The 15,247-nt window shown below is 42.0% G+C and overlaps 1 protein-coding gene across 2 annotated transcripts; it reads left to right on the top strand.

Annotated features, from left to right (window-relative positions):
* The first annotated feature begins 241 nt into the window (after window positions 1–241).
* APOC3 (apolipoprotein C3) lies at window positions 242–10,142 on the top strand. 2 transcript variants are annotated; one of them, XM_073657103.1, is made up of 5 exons: window positions 242–294; window positions 3,648–3,816; window positions 4,455–4,524; window positions 8,610–8,739; window positions 9,767–10,142. In XM_073657103.1, exons 1-5 carry the CDS (start codon window positions 257–259, stop codon window positions 9,864–9,866), a joined length of 507 nt encoding a protein of 168 aa, XP_073513204.1. In that variant the 5' UTR covers window positions 242–256; the 3' UTR covers window positions 9,867–10,142. The 2 variants fall into 2 exon arrangements, with proteins under 2 accessions (XP_073513204.1, XP_073513203.1); XM_073657102.1 differs by lacking the exon at window positions 242–294 and adding an exon at window positions 1,089–1,150.
* Window positions 10,143–15,247: the final 5,105 nt, after the last annotated feature.

Below are 15,247 nucleotides of genomic sequence, written 5' to 3'. Positions count from 1 at the left end.
GACACTTTGGACTCTGTTTGGCCTCAATTCACACGATTACTATCTTTTTTTAGTATTTGGAGAGTTTCTGTCCAGTTTCCACTAAGTTTCTCTACAGACCCTGTGTGCATATTGCCTTGGAGAGTTTTTGGAGGAGTTTTTTGTTTAATTTTTAAAGCATTATTTCTTAAAGCTTTTTTTTTGCAGACTTTTGATTGGACACAGCACTGTTATCATTGGTGCTGGAACATGCTACACCAATGGAAAGGAAAGGAAGATGCTCCAATCTGTTAAATCCTATGGCCATCATCGGCGGTGAGTGCCACAGTATATATATTTATTGAGTGGCAAAATATTATCTATGGCTCTGTAGATGGATAAAACCAACTTTCCTTCCAGTCGACGGATGAAAGACTCATTTGGGGGCATTTTAGCATCCATATTACGCCCTCAAGTCTTGGCAAGAACCCTATAATATCGTTAGTTGCGGTCATAAAATCCGTTGGGCCAGGACCTGAGGCCGTAATACAGATACTTTTTGGTCTGAACAAGGTCTAATATCCATTCTCAGCAAATGCAAACAGCAATTTACTACATGCAGATGTGGTCTTGACTCAAGTTTTTATTGCCCCCTTGCAGAAGAGCAGCTGGTGAGCGCGTGATTGCCGGATTCTGTAGTAAATCTATTTTTGACCTCTTTTAGGCTGTTAATATGGCATTTGGAGCTGCAGTAGCCTGGTGTGAACTCTGTGGAAATGGTGATCACTTTTATGTCTAGTTTTCTAAAATAATGTATAGCATTATCAGATGATATTGTAGCGGTGGTACACATTACTGGACTATGGGGCTTTCCGTGCCATATACGTGGATCTGGGCCGTATCAGGTTATGGACGGACTGAGATAAATATGTTGTTAGCACAGAGTCTTATCTCCATGTAGTTAGAAGCTGTGATGTGTATCCCGTACCAAAGTCTGCTCACCTTCCATGAGGGCAAAGTATCTGCCGAATACATAAAGTTCAGATTAACTCCAACATCACAAAATGTGTAATAGTCTTAATACATGTATGTAATTTAGAGATGGTGCAAATCGATTCCCAGGACCCGGTCAATCAGCCACGTCAATGATCTGTGTTTGCTGGAGAGGAGCTGTGAGAAGCTCTTCCTACAGGTCGGTATCCGCGACTCTTCTCTTGAGTAGCCGGCGTGGCGTAATATTGCAGCATGATGCACATGTGACATCTGGCCAGGTTGTCTAATAGCAAAAAGAGCCACAGATGTTGGGAGGTTGGAGGCAGCACTCAGGGTTCTCATCTAGCAACTATAGATTATCGACATGAACGCTGGACCAGGTCCTGGAAAGTAATTTGCACCAACTCTAATGAAATGACATAAGTCAAGTGGCCATCCAGATGGAGCAAGCCAGGTTCACATCTGTACAACGCTCTACACTGAGCACTTGCTTTGGAGTTTCTGTCAAAATCTCAAAAAAATGGGATTCAGCTGGAACCTCTGATGAAGCCTCAATGAAGGCTTTCAGTATAACGAGGTAGACGGAGTCACTTTTGACTCTGTTTGACTTCAGTTCCCATGATGACCATCTGTTTTTTGAGGTGGACACAATAGACTAGGGTGTACTATGCTTTTTTGTCCCCCTAAGAAGAGGGACACCAGCCCAATTAAACGGAACGGCTCCATCAGGAGTTCTGACTGAATCTTTTTTGTCAGGGAATTAGATGGAAACCCCCAACTCAGCAATGTATAGATGTGAACCTAGCCTTAGACCTTTACAATACGGTTTCTATGCTAAATTAAGTTTTCAATTTACTCTAAAGGGAATCCCATATCAGACATTTAGAAGTCATCCCCTGTAGCCCCATCCTGAATAGAGTGAAGGTGTGCATGCATGACCTCCTCTCTATCCAATGTTTATGGGTCTACTGAGCACTGCACACCACTATCTCCATAAATCCCATAGGCAATGATTGTAGCAGAGGTCAAACATGTGCACTTCCACTCCATTCAGGATGGGGCTCTAGAGCCCCGTTCTCAGGGTTCCGGAGCCCCAATCTCTGGATCTCTGGGGGTCCCAATAGTAGGATTCCTAGCGATCAGCAAATTATCCCCTATCCACAGAATACTTGATTTTTGGGGGAATCAATAAGGACCCTGGAGGGATTTCATGAAATACATGATTAACCATTACACCTCATATGATCCTACAGTAGAGATGTAGTTAGGTCCTTATTCACCTTGGGTAACGATTCAGATTGCTACCCTAACCTTGTTATCTGAAAACTCTAGCCAAGTCAGAGTGCCTTGTTGGTGACCACCCTGGCACTCAACACCTGGAGGCCCATACCCCACCAGGTCACCAGCTCTAGTCACAGAACTACAGAGGGGCTGGCGACATGCATTGATGATGCACCACCATAGTTTTTGGACCAACACCTAAGGAGAGAAGATTTCTGTTGGTCCCAATGCAATTGCGTATGGTCAGATTTCTAGATGTTATTATTTGTACCATAGAGAGAAGCCACAAGTAACATTTCGTCTCCATCCCAGATCTCTTAATCTTTTGATCATCTGACTTCTGAAAGGTCCCATGGTAGCCAAATTAGAGGAACATCTCACTTAGTGACCCATTTAACCAAAGACTTTTACTTCAGCATGTCAAATGCGTAATGATGAACAACTGGATGCATGGACCCATTCCTCTCATGGACCCATTGTACTAACAAATTTGGTGTAGAGCTAAACCAAGAACTGGAATCAATGCGATTTTGCATTCTTCAACCTTAACCACTTCCAGGGCTTGTAGACTTGTTGTTGCCATCAGTAGTCTCCATTTGTGACAGTTAACACATAGACAGCAGAAGAATCCAAGTTGTGGTACTGTGGCAATTGACGTGAATGTGGTCAGGCGGCCCAAAGGTTGGAGCTGGCAGAGTTCTACCATATGCAAAGGAAGGGAGGTCCTGAGGATAAAGTAGGTGACAGACTAGAGAATGAGGTCATCATCATCGCTGTCCCCAATGGGGCTCACCGTCTAAATTCCCTATCAGTATGTCTTTGGATAAAACCAGAGAACCTCAGAGAAACTCACACAAATACAAGAAGAATATACAAACTCCTTGAAGATGATGTCCTTGATGGGATTTGAAGCCAGGACCCCAGTGCTGCAAAGTAATATTGCTAACCGCTGAGAGGCATTGGCTGGAGCCCTTGTGATCCACAGATAAAGTGTCGCAATGATGGAGGACACCAATGGCCAGTAAGAGGAGAGGTGAGCCGACTGACCGTAACCCATATATATGCAACATATGGAAAGATGAGCTCCTTCCTTATGCCATGTTAGGTATACGGATCTCCTTAGTGTGGGATCCTATGCTTTAGGCGGCTATTTATTTGCAATGCTTCATTTTATAAAGGGGTATTTAAAATGCAAAATACCAAAACATTGATGTGCAAATGACCATTTTCTGGTGGTTTCTTACTTGTATATTTATTTCCTTTTCGCAAAATGTTCCCAAAGCCCAGGAATTTGTCTAAAACTTGCAGAAATTGCTGCAAAATATGATAAATACCATCACATAAGTAAAATATACCAGTCTAGGCTCTGAGATTATTTCCTATCAGTTGATCCTTTCCTATCTCTTCGACACCAGAGTCAGCAGTTCCAGCCGCACGCTTTCTGATCTCGCTCTGCAACCTTCACCCCTTCTCTGCACACCTCTCCTCCTCCTCCCTCCCTTCAGCGGACACAGCCTATATAACACTAGCACCTGTATATTGGACCAAGAGACTGGACTGAGCTCGAGGTGCAGCATTGAACTGGTGAGTTGCCTTTAAATCTGTGCCAATAATTTTCCTATAAGTAGAATTATATTAATAATTTTGGGTTCGGACGGTACCGGCATTGTGGATCAGATTTCACAAAATTTCCAAAAATCTCATCCATATGGTGCAAAAAACAAACAAATTTGCAGCGGAAACTGACTACACTGAGGATTTTAACTGCAGATTTCACTTTTTTGCAACGCAACAAATTCTGTACAATTTTGTGCTGATTTTTCCACTGTAAATTTTGCTGCATAATAATTTATACAGGTACCAGTCAGCAGTGCCGCAGATAAATGCTAGTGACACTCTGGACCCACTCTGGACTGCTATGTAGCAGATCATCGACAGCATTTTCTCATGTAGAAAATTCAGTATTACAGCTCCACAATTATAGATGAGATTTAAGAAAGTTTGTAAAATCTTATCCAAACTCTGCAGAGAAAATTTTAATTGCTGATTTCATCCTTTGCAACAAAATCTGTATGATTTGGTGCTGATTTTGCCGTTCTGGATTTGGATGCAGATTTTTTGTTTTCCCATATGTTAAAAATAGCTAGCAAATCAACTTTTTTTCCCCTTATATGTTATATTTTTGTGTTTCGTGCTATGATGTTTTTCTTTTTTCTTCACAGGTCCGCCATAATAACCTAAACATGAAACTCTTGGTGATCTCTGCTCTGCTCGTCCTTGCAGTCTGTGCAGGTGAGAACTTCTTCCACTATATTGCAACTTAAAGAAAAGTTTTGAGGGTAACTCAACCTTTATATGTTTTTTTGATAAGTTAAAGCTAATATAAAGTATTGTTGATCCATGTGGATAGTTGTGAAGTGCTTAGGGTGTGGTGTACCACCTCCGAGGGTCCGTACAACCCTTGAAGCGCCCTCAAGCATGAGCTGAGTGTTTTGAGTGATGGGTTTGGATACAAGAACCCAGACCGCCATCGATCAACATCACTTTACAGAGGCTACAACCTATCAAGAAATCATGTAAAAGTTCAGGTACCCGCTAAGCTGATGATTTAGGTCACGGCCAGTGCTCCATGTTCTTGCATCTCCTAATAACCCTTTGCTGACTTCCTCTTGTCGGACTGTGACTCATGAACTCTCATCTGACTTTCCTAATGTTGTACACAAAGTTTTGCAATCCAGAGGTTGATTCATGTCTGAGGTCTGGAGGGAAGAACATTGCAGCTGACTTAGTAGTAATGGTGTTGAGATGAATTTTCTAGATATTTCTGATCCGTCTTCCTTCCTATGCACTAAAAAATTTCTGCGCACCCACAAACATAAAAACATGCAACAAATACACCACAAATAGTACAGATGGCTATTGCATTTTTTGGTGTGGACACATCCAGAAAACATGCAGAAAAGCATTTTCGCTCTGCAGGAACCCACCCTTAGTATGCCAAACTGGAGGAACTATTGACCGTGGATGAGCAGAACTTCTGGACCCAATATTTAAAGGGGTTGTTCTACCATATACATTCATCACCTATTGACAGCATAGGTGAGAAATGTATGACCATTGGTGGTCCGATCACCGATCTCGAGAACAAGGGTCCAAAGTCAACAGTTGTGAAGTGGGCGATGAAATGGGAATGGAGTGGTGGTCACACATGGGCACTACTAACCAATAAATAACAAAAAGACTGCCAAAATAAATAAAGTTGCATTCTGTAGCGCTATAGCATATAAACATGAAATATATGAAACTTGAATTGCATTACTGCTGTATATAATAAGAAAAAATGGAGATACTTAGCACATAATTTGGCCAATTCATGTATGCCAAGCAGCCAACAACAAGGCGATCTCCTTTTGCTGGGGACCTATCTAATGTGAATCCTCTCCTAGGCTGAAGCCTGCATTTATGGGTAGGTAGGATCCTGCTGCAATTCATATAAGGAATCAAACTGCACACAGACCATGCATGTGCCATGCGATTTTTACGCACCATCTCATAGGAAAGCTGACATTTCATCAGCCAAGTACAGTAAAATCACAGCCGTGAACTGTCAGAATAGAATAGATAGATAGATAAATAGATAAATAGAAATGTGTCAGTGAGATATATAATTAGAGCAGTGTGTGTAGTTTACTGTACATGTATTTAGCTATTAATTAAATAAATTAAAGAAAAAAATGGCATAGGGTCCCCCTTACTATTCTTAACCAGCTGAAGGAAAGCCGACAGCTGGGGCTGATGTTTATAGTCTGGGAATAGGGGTAATAAACATGGAGCTTTCCAGACTATTAATATCAGCTCACAGCTGTATATATAGCCTTTACTGGTTATTAACAAGGTTTGATCCCCCCCAAAAAATGATGTGGGGTTACCCCTATTTTTAATTACCAGCAAAGGCTAGGCAGACAGCTGCAGACTGATCTTAATAGGCTAGGAAGGGGCCATGAATATTGGCCCCCTCCCAGACTAATATCATCAGCCTTCGGCTGCCCCAGAAATGGTGCATCCATTAAATGTGCCAATTCTGGCTCTTAGCCTCGGCTCGTCCCACTTGACCAGATGCGGTGGCAAGTAAGATAATAGTGTTGGGGTTGATGTCAGCTTTTTAATGTCAGCTGACATCAAACCCAGGGGTTACTAATGGAGAGGCCTTTATAAGGCACCCTCATTATTAACCCCATCAGTTTAAGTAAAAAAAAACACACAGAGCAAAGTCCTTTATTTGAAAAAAAAACACTCCCCATCCCTATTTTACCCACTTATTAATATCAAAATAAAAATAAAATAGCAAAGAAATCCTCACCTACGTGACAACTTTCTCACGCAGCGAGCGGTGACGTCAGTGAGGTGACCGGAGTTCATCGGCTATGAACTCCGGTCACCTTTCAGACGTCAGCCCTCAGCACTCAGGCATTTTATGTCACCGCTCAGCGAAGCATCCAGAAGTAGCTTAGTTGGCCTCGTCGAGGGACATATGGATTATCAGCGGACAGGTAAGGATTTCTTTGCTTTTTTATTTTTACTTGGATATTAATAAATGAGTAAAAGAGGGTTGGGGAGTGTTTTTTTTTTCCAATAAAGGACTTTGCTCTGTGTGTTTTTTTTTCTTAAATTGACAGGGTTAGTAATGGAGATGTCTTATAGACTCCTGTCCATTACTAACCCCTGGGTTTGATGTCAGCTGATATTACAAAACTGATATCAACCCCAATAGTATTACCCCACTTGCCACTGCTCCAGGGAAGGTGGGAAGAGCTGAGGCTAAGCGTCAGAACTGGCGCATCTAATGGATGCGCCATTTCTGGGGTGACTGAGGGCTGATGTTCTTAGTCTGGGAGGGGCCTCTTCCTAGGCTATTAATATCAGCTCGCAGCTGTCTGCCCAGCCTTTGCTGGTTGTTAAAAGTAGGGGTGACCCCACGGCATTTTTGTGGGGGGGGGTCACCCCTTGTTAATAACCGATAAAGGCTAAGTAGACAGATGTGAGCTGATATTAATAATCTGAGAAGCTCCATGTTTATTACCCCCTTCCCAGACTATAAACATCAGCCCCCAGCTATTGGTTTTCCCTCAGCTGGTTAAGAATAATAAAGGGGACCCCACATCATTTTTTTCTTTAATTTATTTAATTATTAGCTAAATATATGTACAGTAAAATACACACGCAAAGCACTAATTATATATCTCATTGACATATTTCTTATTATAATCTATCTATAGCTGTATATAATATTGTTTTATTAGTTAGAAAACTTGCTTGAAATGACATAGAGAATTACTGTATGTAAAATCAGATGTTAAAAATACATTGCATACGGATTGCATACACATGGCATATGGATGCTAGGTGAGACTAGGTGAGAAAAAAAATGCATGACACTCGCATGACACTCGCCACATATTCTGACTGAGAATCTCAGCTACTTTTCATACGCAGATGTGAGTGTACCATAGGTTCCCAGCAACAGGAGATCGCCTTCTTGTTGGCTTCTGGGCATGCATGAATTGGCCAAATTATGTGCTAAACATCTACATTTTTTTCTTATTATCTAGAGCGGTAATGCAATTCAAAATTCATATATTTCATGTTTACATGCAATAGCGCTACAGAGTGCAACTTTATTTGTTTGTTCACTACTAATCTATTCACTCAGGAGACTTTGGGGCCCCGATTCTCTGGATCGGTGAAGGTGCCGGTGGTCAAACCCTTAGTGATTATAAATTTATCCCCATTCCTGTGGGTAGGTTTTCAATCTATTAAGAAGGACAACCCCTAAAAATGGGTTGGCCAGGATTAGAAAAACATGACTACCTTCTTCCGAAAGCACTGAAACCAGCCTTTGTCACATATTGCCACCCAGCCCCATCCATTCCTACAGGACTAGCTTGCAATATCAGACATCTATAGACAGATGTTGCTGTTTCTCTAGGACATCAACCATGTTTTTCTAGTCCTGTACAACCCATTTGAAAAAACTTTTAATGTGTGATAAGTCATGTCAGAAGTTTTCATCGGTGGAGGTCACGGTGATGAGGGTGCTTTCTATGGAGCACGTCTTCAGTAGGGGTCTCAGTTCTCAGAATCCCATCGATCAAAACTTGACTTATCCCTATGGCACATGAAAAGTTTTTTTTTATGAAAGTTACTCAAACTATGTCAATAACTACCAGCCAAGGAGTTGTGCATTTTGAAGTAAGGGAGGTACCAACAGGAAACTTTTTGCATCTTTACCAATGTTCTTTCTTAACCCATGAAACCTTTAATGAACTTCTTACCATAACTCTGCTGCTTTAACTTTTCTTTTTCTGTTCTGATCCCAGCCTCTGCGGAGGAGGAAACCTTCCTGTCATCGACAATCAACTATGTGCAGGACTTGGCCAGTGATGTTGCCACCAAAACAACAGACGCTTTGAACCAAGTAAAGGAAATGCCCCTGGCACAGCAGGCAATGTAAGGATATTTTGGATATACCACGGACATGAGAGCACACGTTTCTTGTTCATGTCTCTCCCCTTTGCCTTCCCCCTGAATGTGGGTTTGAATTTTGGGGCATATGGAGTAGAAAAGTTAGGGGAAGCATTGCCTTGTTGGAGACTGCCAACTCTTCTGGGAGCCTCCCAGACTTTCAGAAGAGCTGGGAAGTATGACTTAGAACCTACAAGGAATCACAGTGTCCCTTTAGTATTTAGGCTCCCAAAAATGGCTCATCTACAAGCCAATTTCAACTGTAAATGTATAGAAACATATGACAGTATAACCTTTATCCAAACAATAAAATCAAAATGGTTCCTGGTCTTTAGAGGTGGGAATGAGTTGAACTAGGTTGGTTGAAGTTGGGTAAGAGTCATGTTGCTTTAGCAAAGGGGTAGCCCTTTGCTAAAGCAACATGACTCTTACCCAACTTCAACTTCAAAGCTGGGCCCAAAACCATATACCCCCACTGCAGATCTGTGTGAACATTTTGTTAGATATGGAGCTTGGTACGTCTAAGCTTTGGGAACACGCCAACCCAAATTCACCGTCCCCTGATATTGAAAATGGCATTCCACCATGGAGGCTTCAAGGGGTTGTCCAAGACTTTGGTATTGATGGCCCAGCCTTAGGATAGGTCATCAATATCAGATCGGTAGGGGGCCGACACGGCACACGATCATGGTGACCGAAAGTGTACGGAGTTGGAACATTACAGCTCCATACACTGTGTAGTTACAGTACCAGCACATCCCCTTTTTTGAGTCCACCCTATGTCATAGCAGGCCGTTGAAGTTGAAGTATTGAACAACATCGAAAAGGGAGTGTTGGAAAGCGGGAAATGGGAAGAGAATTGGTAAATTTCAAGTTTCAAGTTTTTGCTTGGACTTCAAAAATACTTTGCTATATCAAAGGGTGGTTTGGATCTAGCGTTGGCCAACGTTCTTCCTTCACAGACACATAAGTGTGAACCCAGCTTGACAGTTCTGTCCTTTAATTCCTTTAGTGGCATTTATGATTCTGGATCCGAGTACGTCAGCTCCGTGTACTCCTCAATTTTCAACACAGCAATCGAGCGATGGGAACAGCTGACCAAATCCTTCTAATGTGACCCAACGAGCAATTTCAACAAGCCGAGGGTTTCAAGGCAATCACCTCTACATCTGCAGCGTATCTCAGAGAACAGGGAAAGTACCAGTCTGGCGATTACAAATGGCGTAACATGGAAAACGTTTTCTTTCTTAATAAGTCCTGGTGCAGGATTGTTCGCCCATAAACCGCATTGGCTACCATGCCGCTGTTTCTCCGAAGTGCTCTGCATTTAGTTTTTTGGATTTTTTTTTAAAGAATGTCTTTTATAAATAAAGTCACACTGACGGCAACTTGTATGGCATTCATTTATTTAGCTTAAAGGGGTCATCTAGTTAAAAAAAAAATTATATGTAGATGTGTTTAAAATAGCAAGATATCTAGTTTACTAATATACTTTAATTATCAAAAGGGCATTGATCTGAAGATATCCGCACTGGTTCTGGGTCCCCGCAGCTCCTCTTCCAGCTTGTGCTTGACACAGGAGAGATTATTGTTACCAGTGCTGTGTGATGGGTGCCGGCTGATAAGCTAGTTTCAATAGCAAGCCCAGCCCCCTTTTCTGCTGCCTATGCATGCGTTGTCTCTTCAGGGTCCAGCACAAGAGTGAAGCGGAGCTGCCAGGACAGGCACCGTGCACTTTAGATAATTGAATTATATAAATAAGATATATAAGTTTTTAATTAAAAAAGTAAACTTTTGTTCAAGTTTTTATATGTTTTTTGACCTCTGTGTGCATTAGGGTGGGGGATGGGTACTGTCACCCCTACAATCACTCAAAATATCTCTTATAAGTACGCAGATCGTGAGGTAAGAGCGCACACCTGCTGTCTAAGCACGCACAGAGTGAAGTATGGCTTCAATAGAAAGTCGGTGTCTCCTCTAAAAAGTCTTTGGACCAAACCGTGGCGGTCTCAGGTGCCAGACCCCAACCTACAACAAAAAATAAACAAAAGTGTAGGTACACTCTAAAAATATTTAGCCATATTTTTTTGAGCTGGACAACAACTTTAGATGTCAATGTGCAAAAAGCGACTTCCATGGCATCCATTACATCAATTCTCTACCATATGCTCTCAGACAAAACTCTCCATCATAGTGCGAAAAGGAGGGAACTAAATCTTCTGAGCCCTTGTAACAAAACCTTTACTTTCTGTATAGAGACAAAGGCCAGCCCCCACTTCCTGTAGAGAAATAAAGACCCGCCCCTATCTTCCTGTAGAGAGACAAAGACCTGCCCCCACTTCCTGTAGAGAGATAAAAACCCGCCCACATTTCCTCTAGCGAGACAAAGACCCCCACTTCCTGTAGAGAGATAAAAGCCTGTTCCACTTCCTGTAGAGAGATAAAAACCCACCCCCATTTTCACTAGTGAAACAAAGACCCCCACTTCCTGTAGAGAGATAGAGACCTGCTACCATGTCCTGCAGATCCACCCCATTTCCTGTAGAGAGATAAAGACCCACCCCTACTTCCTGTAGAGACAAAGATCCACCCCACTTCCTGTAGAGACAAAGACCCTCCCCACTTCCTGTAGAGAGATAAAGACCCACCCCACTTCCTGTAAAGAGATAAAGACCTGCCCCGCTTCCTGTAGAGAGATAAGGACCCCCCACTTCCTGTAGAGAGATAAAGACCCACCCCACTTCCTGTAGAGAGATAAAGACCCACCCCACTTCCCGTTGAGAGATAAAGACCCACCTACACTTCCTGTAGAAAGATGAAGACCCTCCCCCAATTCCTGTAGAGAGATAAAAACCCTCCCCCAATTCCTGTAGAGAGCTAAAGACCCGCCCCACTTCCTATAGAGAGATAAAGACCTGCCCCACTTCCTGTAGAGAGATAAAGACCTGCCCCACTTCCTGTAGAGAGATAAAGACCTGCCCCTCTTCCTGTAGAGAGAAAAGACCTGCCCCACTTCCTGTAGAGAGATAAAGACCCGCCCCACTTCCTATAGAGAGATAAAGACCTGCCCCGCTTCCTGTAGAGAGATAAAGACTCACCCCACTTCCTGTAGAGAGATAAAGACCCGCCCCACTTCCTGTAAAGAGATAAAGACCCGCCCCACTTCCTGTAGAGAGATAAAGACCCCCACTTCCTGTAGAGATAAAGACCCGCCCCACTTCCTGTAGAGAGATAAAGACCCCCACTTCCTGTAGAGAGATAAAGACCCACCCCACTTCCTGTAGAGAGATAAAGACCCACCCCACTTCCCGTTGAGAGATAAAGACCCACCTACACTTCCTATAGAAAGATGAAGACCCTCCCCCAATTCCTGTAGAGAGATAAAAACCCTCACCCAATTCCTGTAGAGAGATAAAGACCCACCCCACTTCCTGTAGAGAGATAAAGACCCACCACCACTTCCTGTAGAGAGATAAAGACCCGCCACCACTTCCTGTAGAGAGATAAAGACCTGCCACCAACTTTCTATGGAGAGACAACCATGTGTCCCTACATCCTGTAGCATGACAAAGATCCCCCACACTTCTTATAAAGAAACAAAATCCCACCCCAACTTGCTGCCACTATTTCCTATACAGACATAAAACCGCCCCTTTTCCTGTAGAAGGACAAAGACCTGTAAACTTAGTAGAAGGGAGATACCTAGTGGTCGGGACTTTGTAGAAATTTTTGGGCAGAAAACATCATTCATTTTGCGTTATTAAAATACTTTGCAGTTTGTTAGTTGTTGCACTGGCCATCAGCTGAGCCATGTATTTTGAAAAGAAAGTGGTCATTTAAAAAAAATTTAATATAATGCTTCTGCCACCAGGTGGAACTCCTGGGAAGTTTTTGGGCTCCAAAATAAAGTATCAATAATAAAGCTATTCTGTTTGGGTCTTAAGAGGAAGAGGTTGGAGGAGGAGGTGGTGCTGGGTGGGAAATAGAGCTGGAGTGACAGAGGCTTCAATTCAAGCGCTGATATTCAGTAACAGAGGAACATGTAAAGAAAATGCTGGACTTGTCTTTGAAAGAACTATATGCCCATATAAATAGTTTGTGGTGGGGGGGATCCTGCCAACAAATTCCCTTTAAGAAATAAAGGATTGCTTAACTCCTTAACGACCAGTGATGGACATAGCACATCATGAGCGGGTGTCAGTTCCTGTATCATGACTTACTATGCCCATAAACACGCAGTGACAGTTCAGTGCCGACAGCAGTCAGTGACTATCCTATAGAGGGACTAAGTAAAAAAGTTTAAAAAAAAAGTTTAAAAAAATTGAACAAATATATATATATAAAAAAAAGTACAGAATAATAATAAAAAATAAAATATTACACAAAAAAATACACATGTTTATGTAAAAATAAAAATAAAAACAAACAAAAAAAGTACACATATTTGGTATTGCCGCATCCAGAACGACCCGATCTATAAAACCATCACACTAGTTAACCCCTTTAGCGAACGGCGTAAAAAAAATCATGGCAAACTAAGCTTTTTCATCAAACTACTGGAAAAAAGTGGAATAAAACACGATCAAAAAGATGAATGTAAAAAAAATGGTATCGCTGAAAACATCATCTTGTCCTGCAATAAACAAACCGCCATACAGCTCCATCAGCCGAAAAATAAAAAGTTATAGCTTTTAGAGTATAGCAATGCAAAAATAATTATTTTTTCTATAAAAGGAATAGCTGTAATCGTAGTGACCCAAAGAATAACGCTGCCTTATCAATTTGATCACATGCGAAACAGCATAAAAAAAAAAAAAAATTCCCAAATTGCTGTTTTTTGTTTATTCTGTGTCCCAAAAACCGGACTAGAAAGCGATTAAAAAATATCAAGTGCCCAAAAATGGTACCGATAAAAACGTCAACTCGTCCCGCAAAAAACAAGCCCTTTCATGACTTTGTCGGCTGAAATATGGAAAAATTATAGCTCTCAAAATATAGTGATGCAAAAAATAGTTTTTGCAAAAAAAAAGCGTCTTTTAGTGTGTGACAGCTGTCAATCATAAAAACCCGATATAAATCTGGTATCGCTGTAATCGCACCGACCCGAAGAATAAAGTCGTCTAATCACTTATACCGCATGAGGAACAGTATAAGAAATAAATAAAACCAATTCTTCACCTGCTGTTGATTTGTTCATTCTGTCTCCCAAAGATCGCAGTAAGGCTCAGCTCACATTTATCCTGCGTTCTGCGCTGAGCGCTTACACCGGGGTTTCCATGTAAATCTCTGAAATATGTGATTCAGACGAAACCCCCGGTGGAAGATTCCATCTAATGAGGCAGATGGAGGCACTGTGGATGCTGTCTGGGCTATGATCCGGCAGTGTCAGTCTTTTTATTAGGCGTGCATAAAAGTGCTGTCGGACACTGTTTTGTGCACTTCTGAAAAGAAGGACACCGCTGAACAGACGCCAGATGGAGTCCAGAGTAACTCTGCTGCCTCATTATAGTGAATGGATCCCTCAGGAGTTTCATCTGAATCACGTCATTCGGAGATTTCGATGGAAACCCCAATATCAGTGCTCAGGATTAATGTGATCCCAAACGTTATGTAAAATGTTCCCAATAAAAGCTTCAAATCAATCCACAAAAAAAGTCCCCACTCAGGTCTTTCATCTGTTATTGGAAAAATAGGGGGTTTCCACGTTACTGGTAGTACAAAGGCTCTGGAAAAGCAAAATGACCCTTGCCCCCCAAAAGAAATCCAGCAAATTCTGTGCTCCCAAATCCAAATGCCCCCCTCCCTTCTGAGCTCCATAGTGTACCTAACCGCAATTGGAGTCCACATGTTTGTCAGGGGTATAATTTCCAAAATGGGGTCACCTAAGGGGGGATTCTGCTATTCTGGCACTTAGGGGCTCTGTATGTGGAGTCTGCAAACTATACTAGAAAAATCTGCGCACCAGGAGGCAAATAGTGCTCCATCCCTTCTGAGTGGCGCTATATGGCTGAGCAGTACTGTACAGCCACATGTGGGGTATTTCAATATTCAGCAGAAATTGTGGGACAAATCTGGGGTTAAAACAAATTTTGTGGTAAAAATGTAATTATTTTTTCGTCACTGCCCAATAGTATAAAATTCTGTGACACACCCGTGGTGTAAATATGATCAGTGCACCCCTAGATAAATTCATTGAGAGGTGTAGTTTGTAAAATGGGGTCTCTTATGGGGGTTCTGCTGTTCCGGCACCTCAGGGGCTCTGCCAATGTGACATGGCACCCTCAAACCATTCCAGCAAAATCTGAACTTCAATGGTGCTTCTTCCCTTCTGAGCTTTACTCTGTGCCTCAAAAGTAGTTTTCGACCACATATGGGGTATTGGACCAATCAGGAGAAATTGCACAACAAACTTTGGGGTCCAGTTTCCCCTGTTAACCTTGTGAAAATAAAAAATGTGAAGTTAAAATAATTTTTTTGCGGGAAAAAATGTGAT

Source organism: Phyllobates terribilis, unplaced genomic scaffold (assembly GCF_046119375.1).
Source record: "Phyllobates terribilis strain yellow unplaced genomic scaffold, ASM4611937v1 Scaffold_12__6_contigs__length_324123572, whole genome shotgun sequence".
NCBI lineage: Eukaryota > Metazoa > Chordata > Amphibia > Anura > Dendrobatidae > Phyllobates > Phyllobates terribilis.
This window is presented reverse-complemented; position numbering and strand designations above follow the sequence as displayed.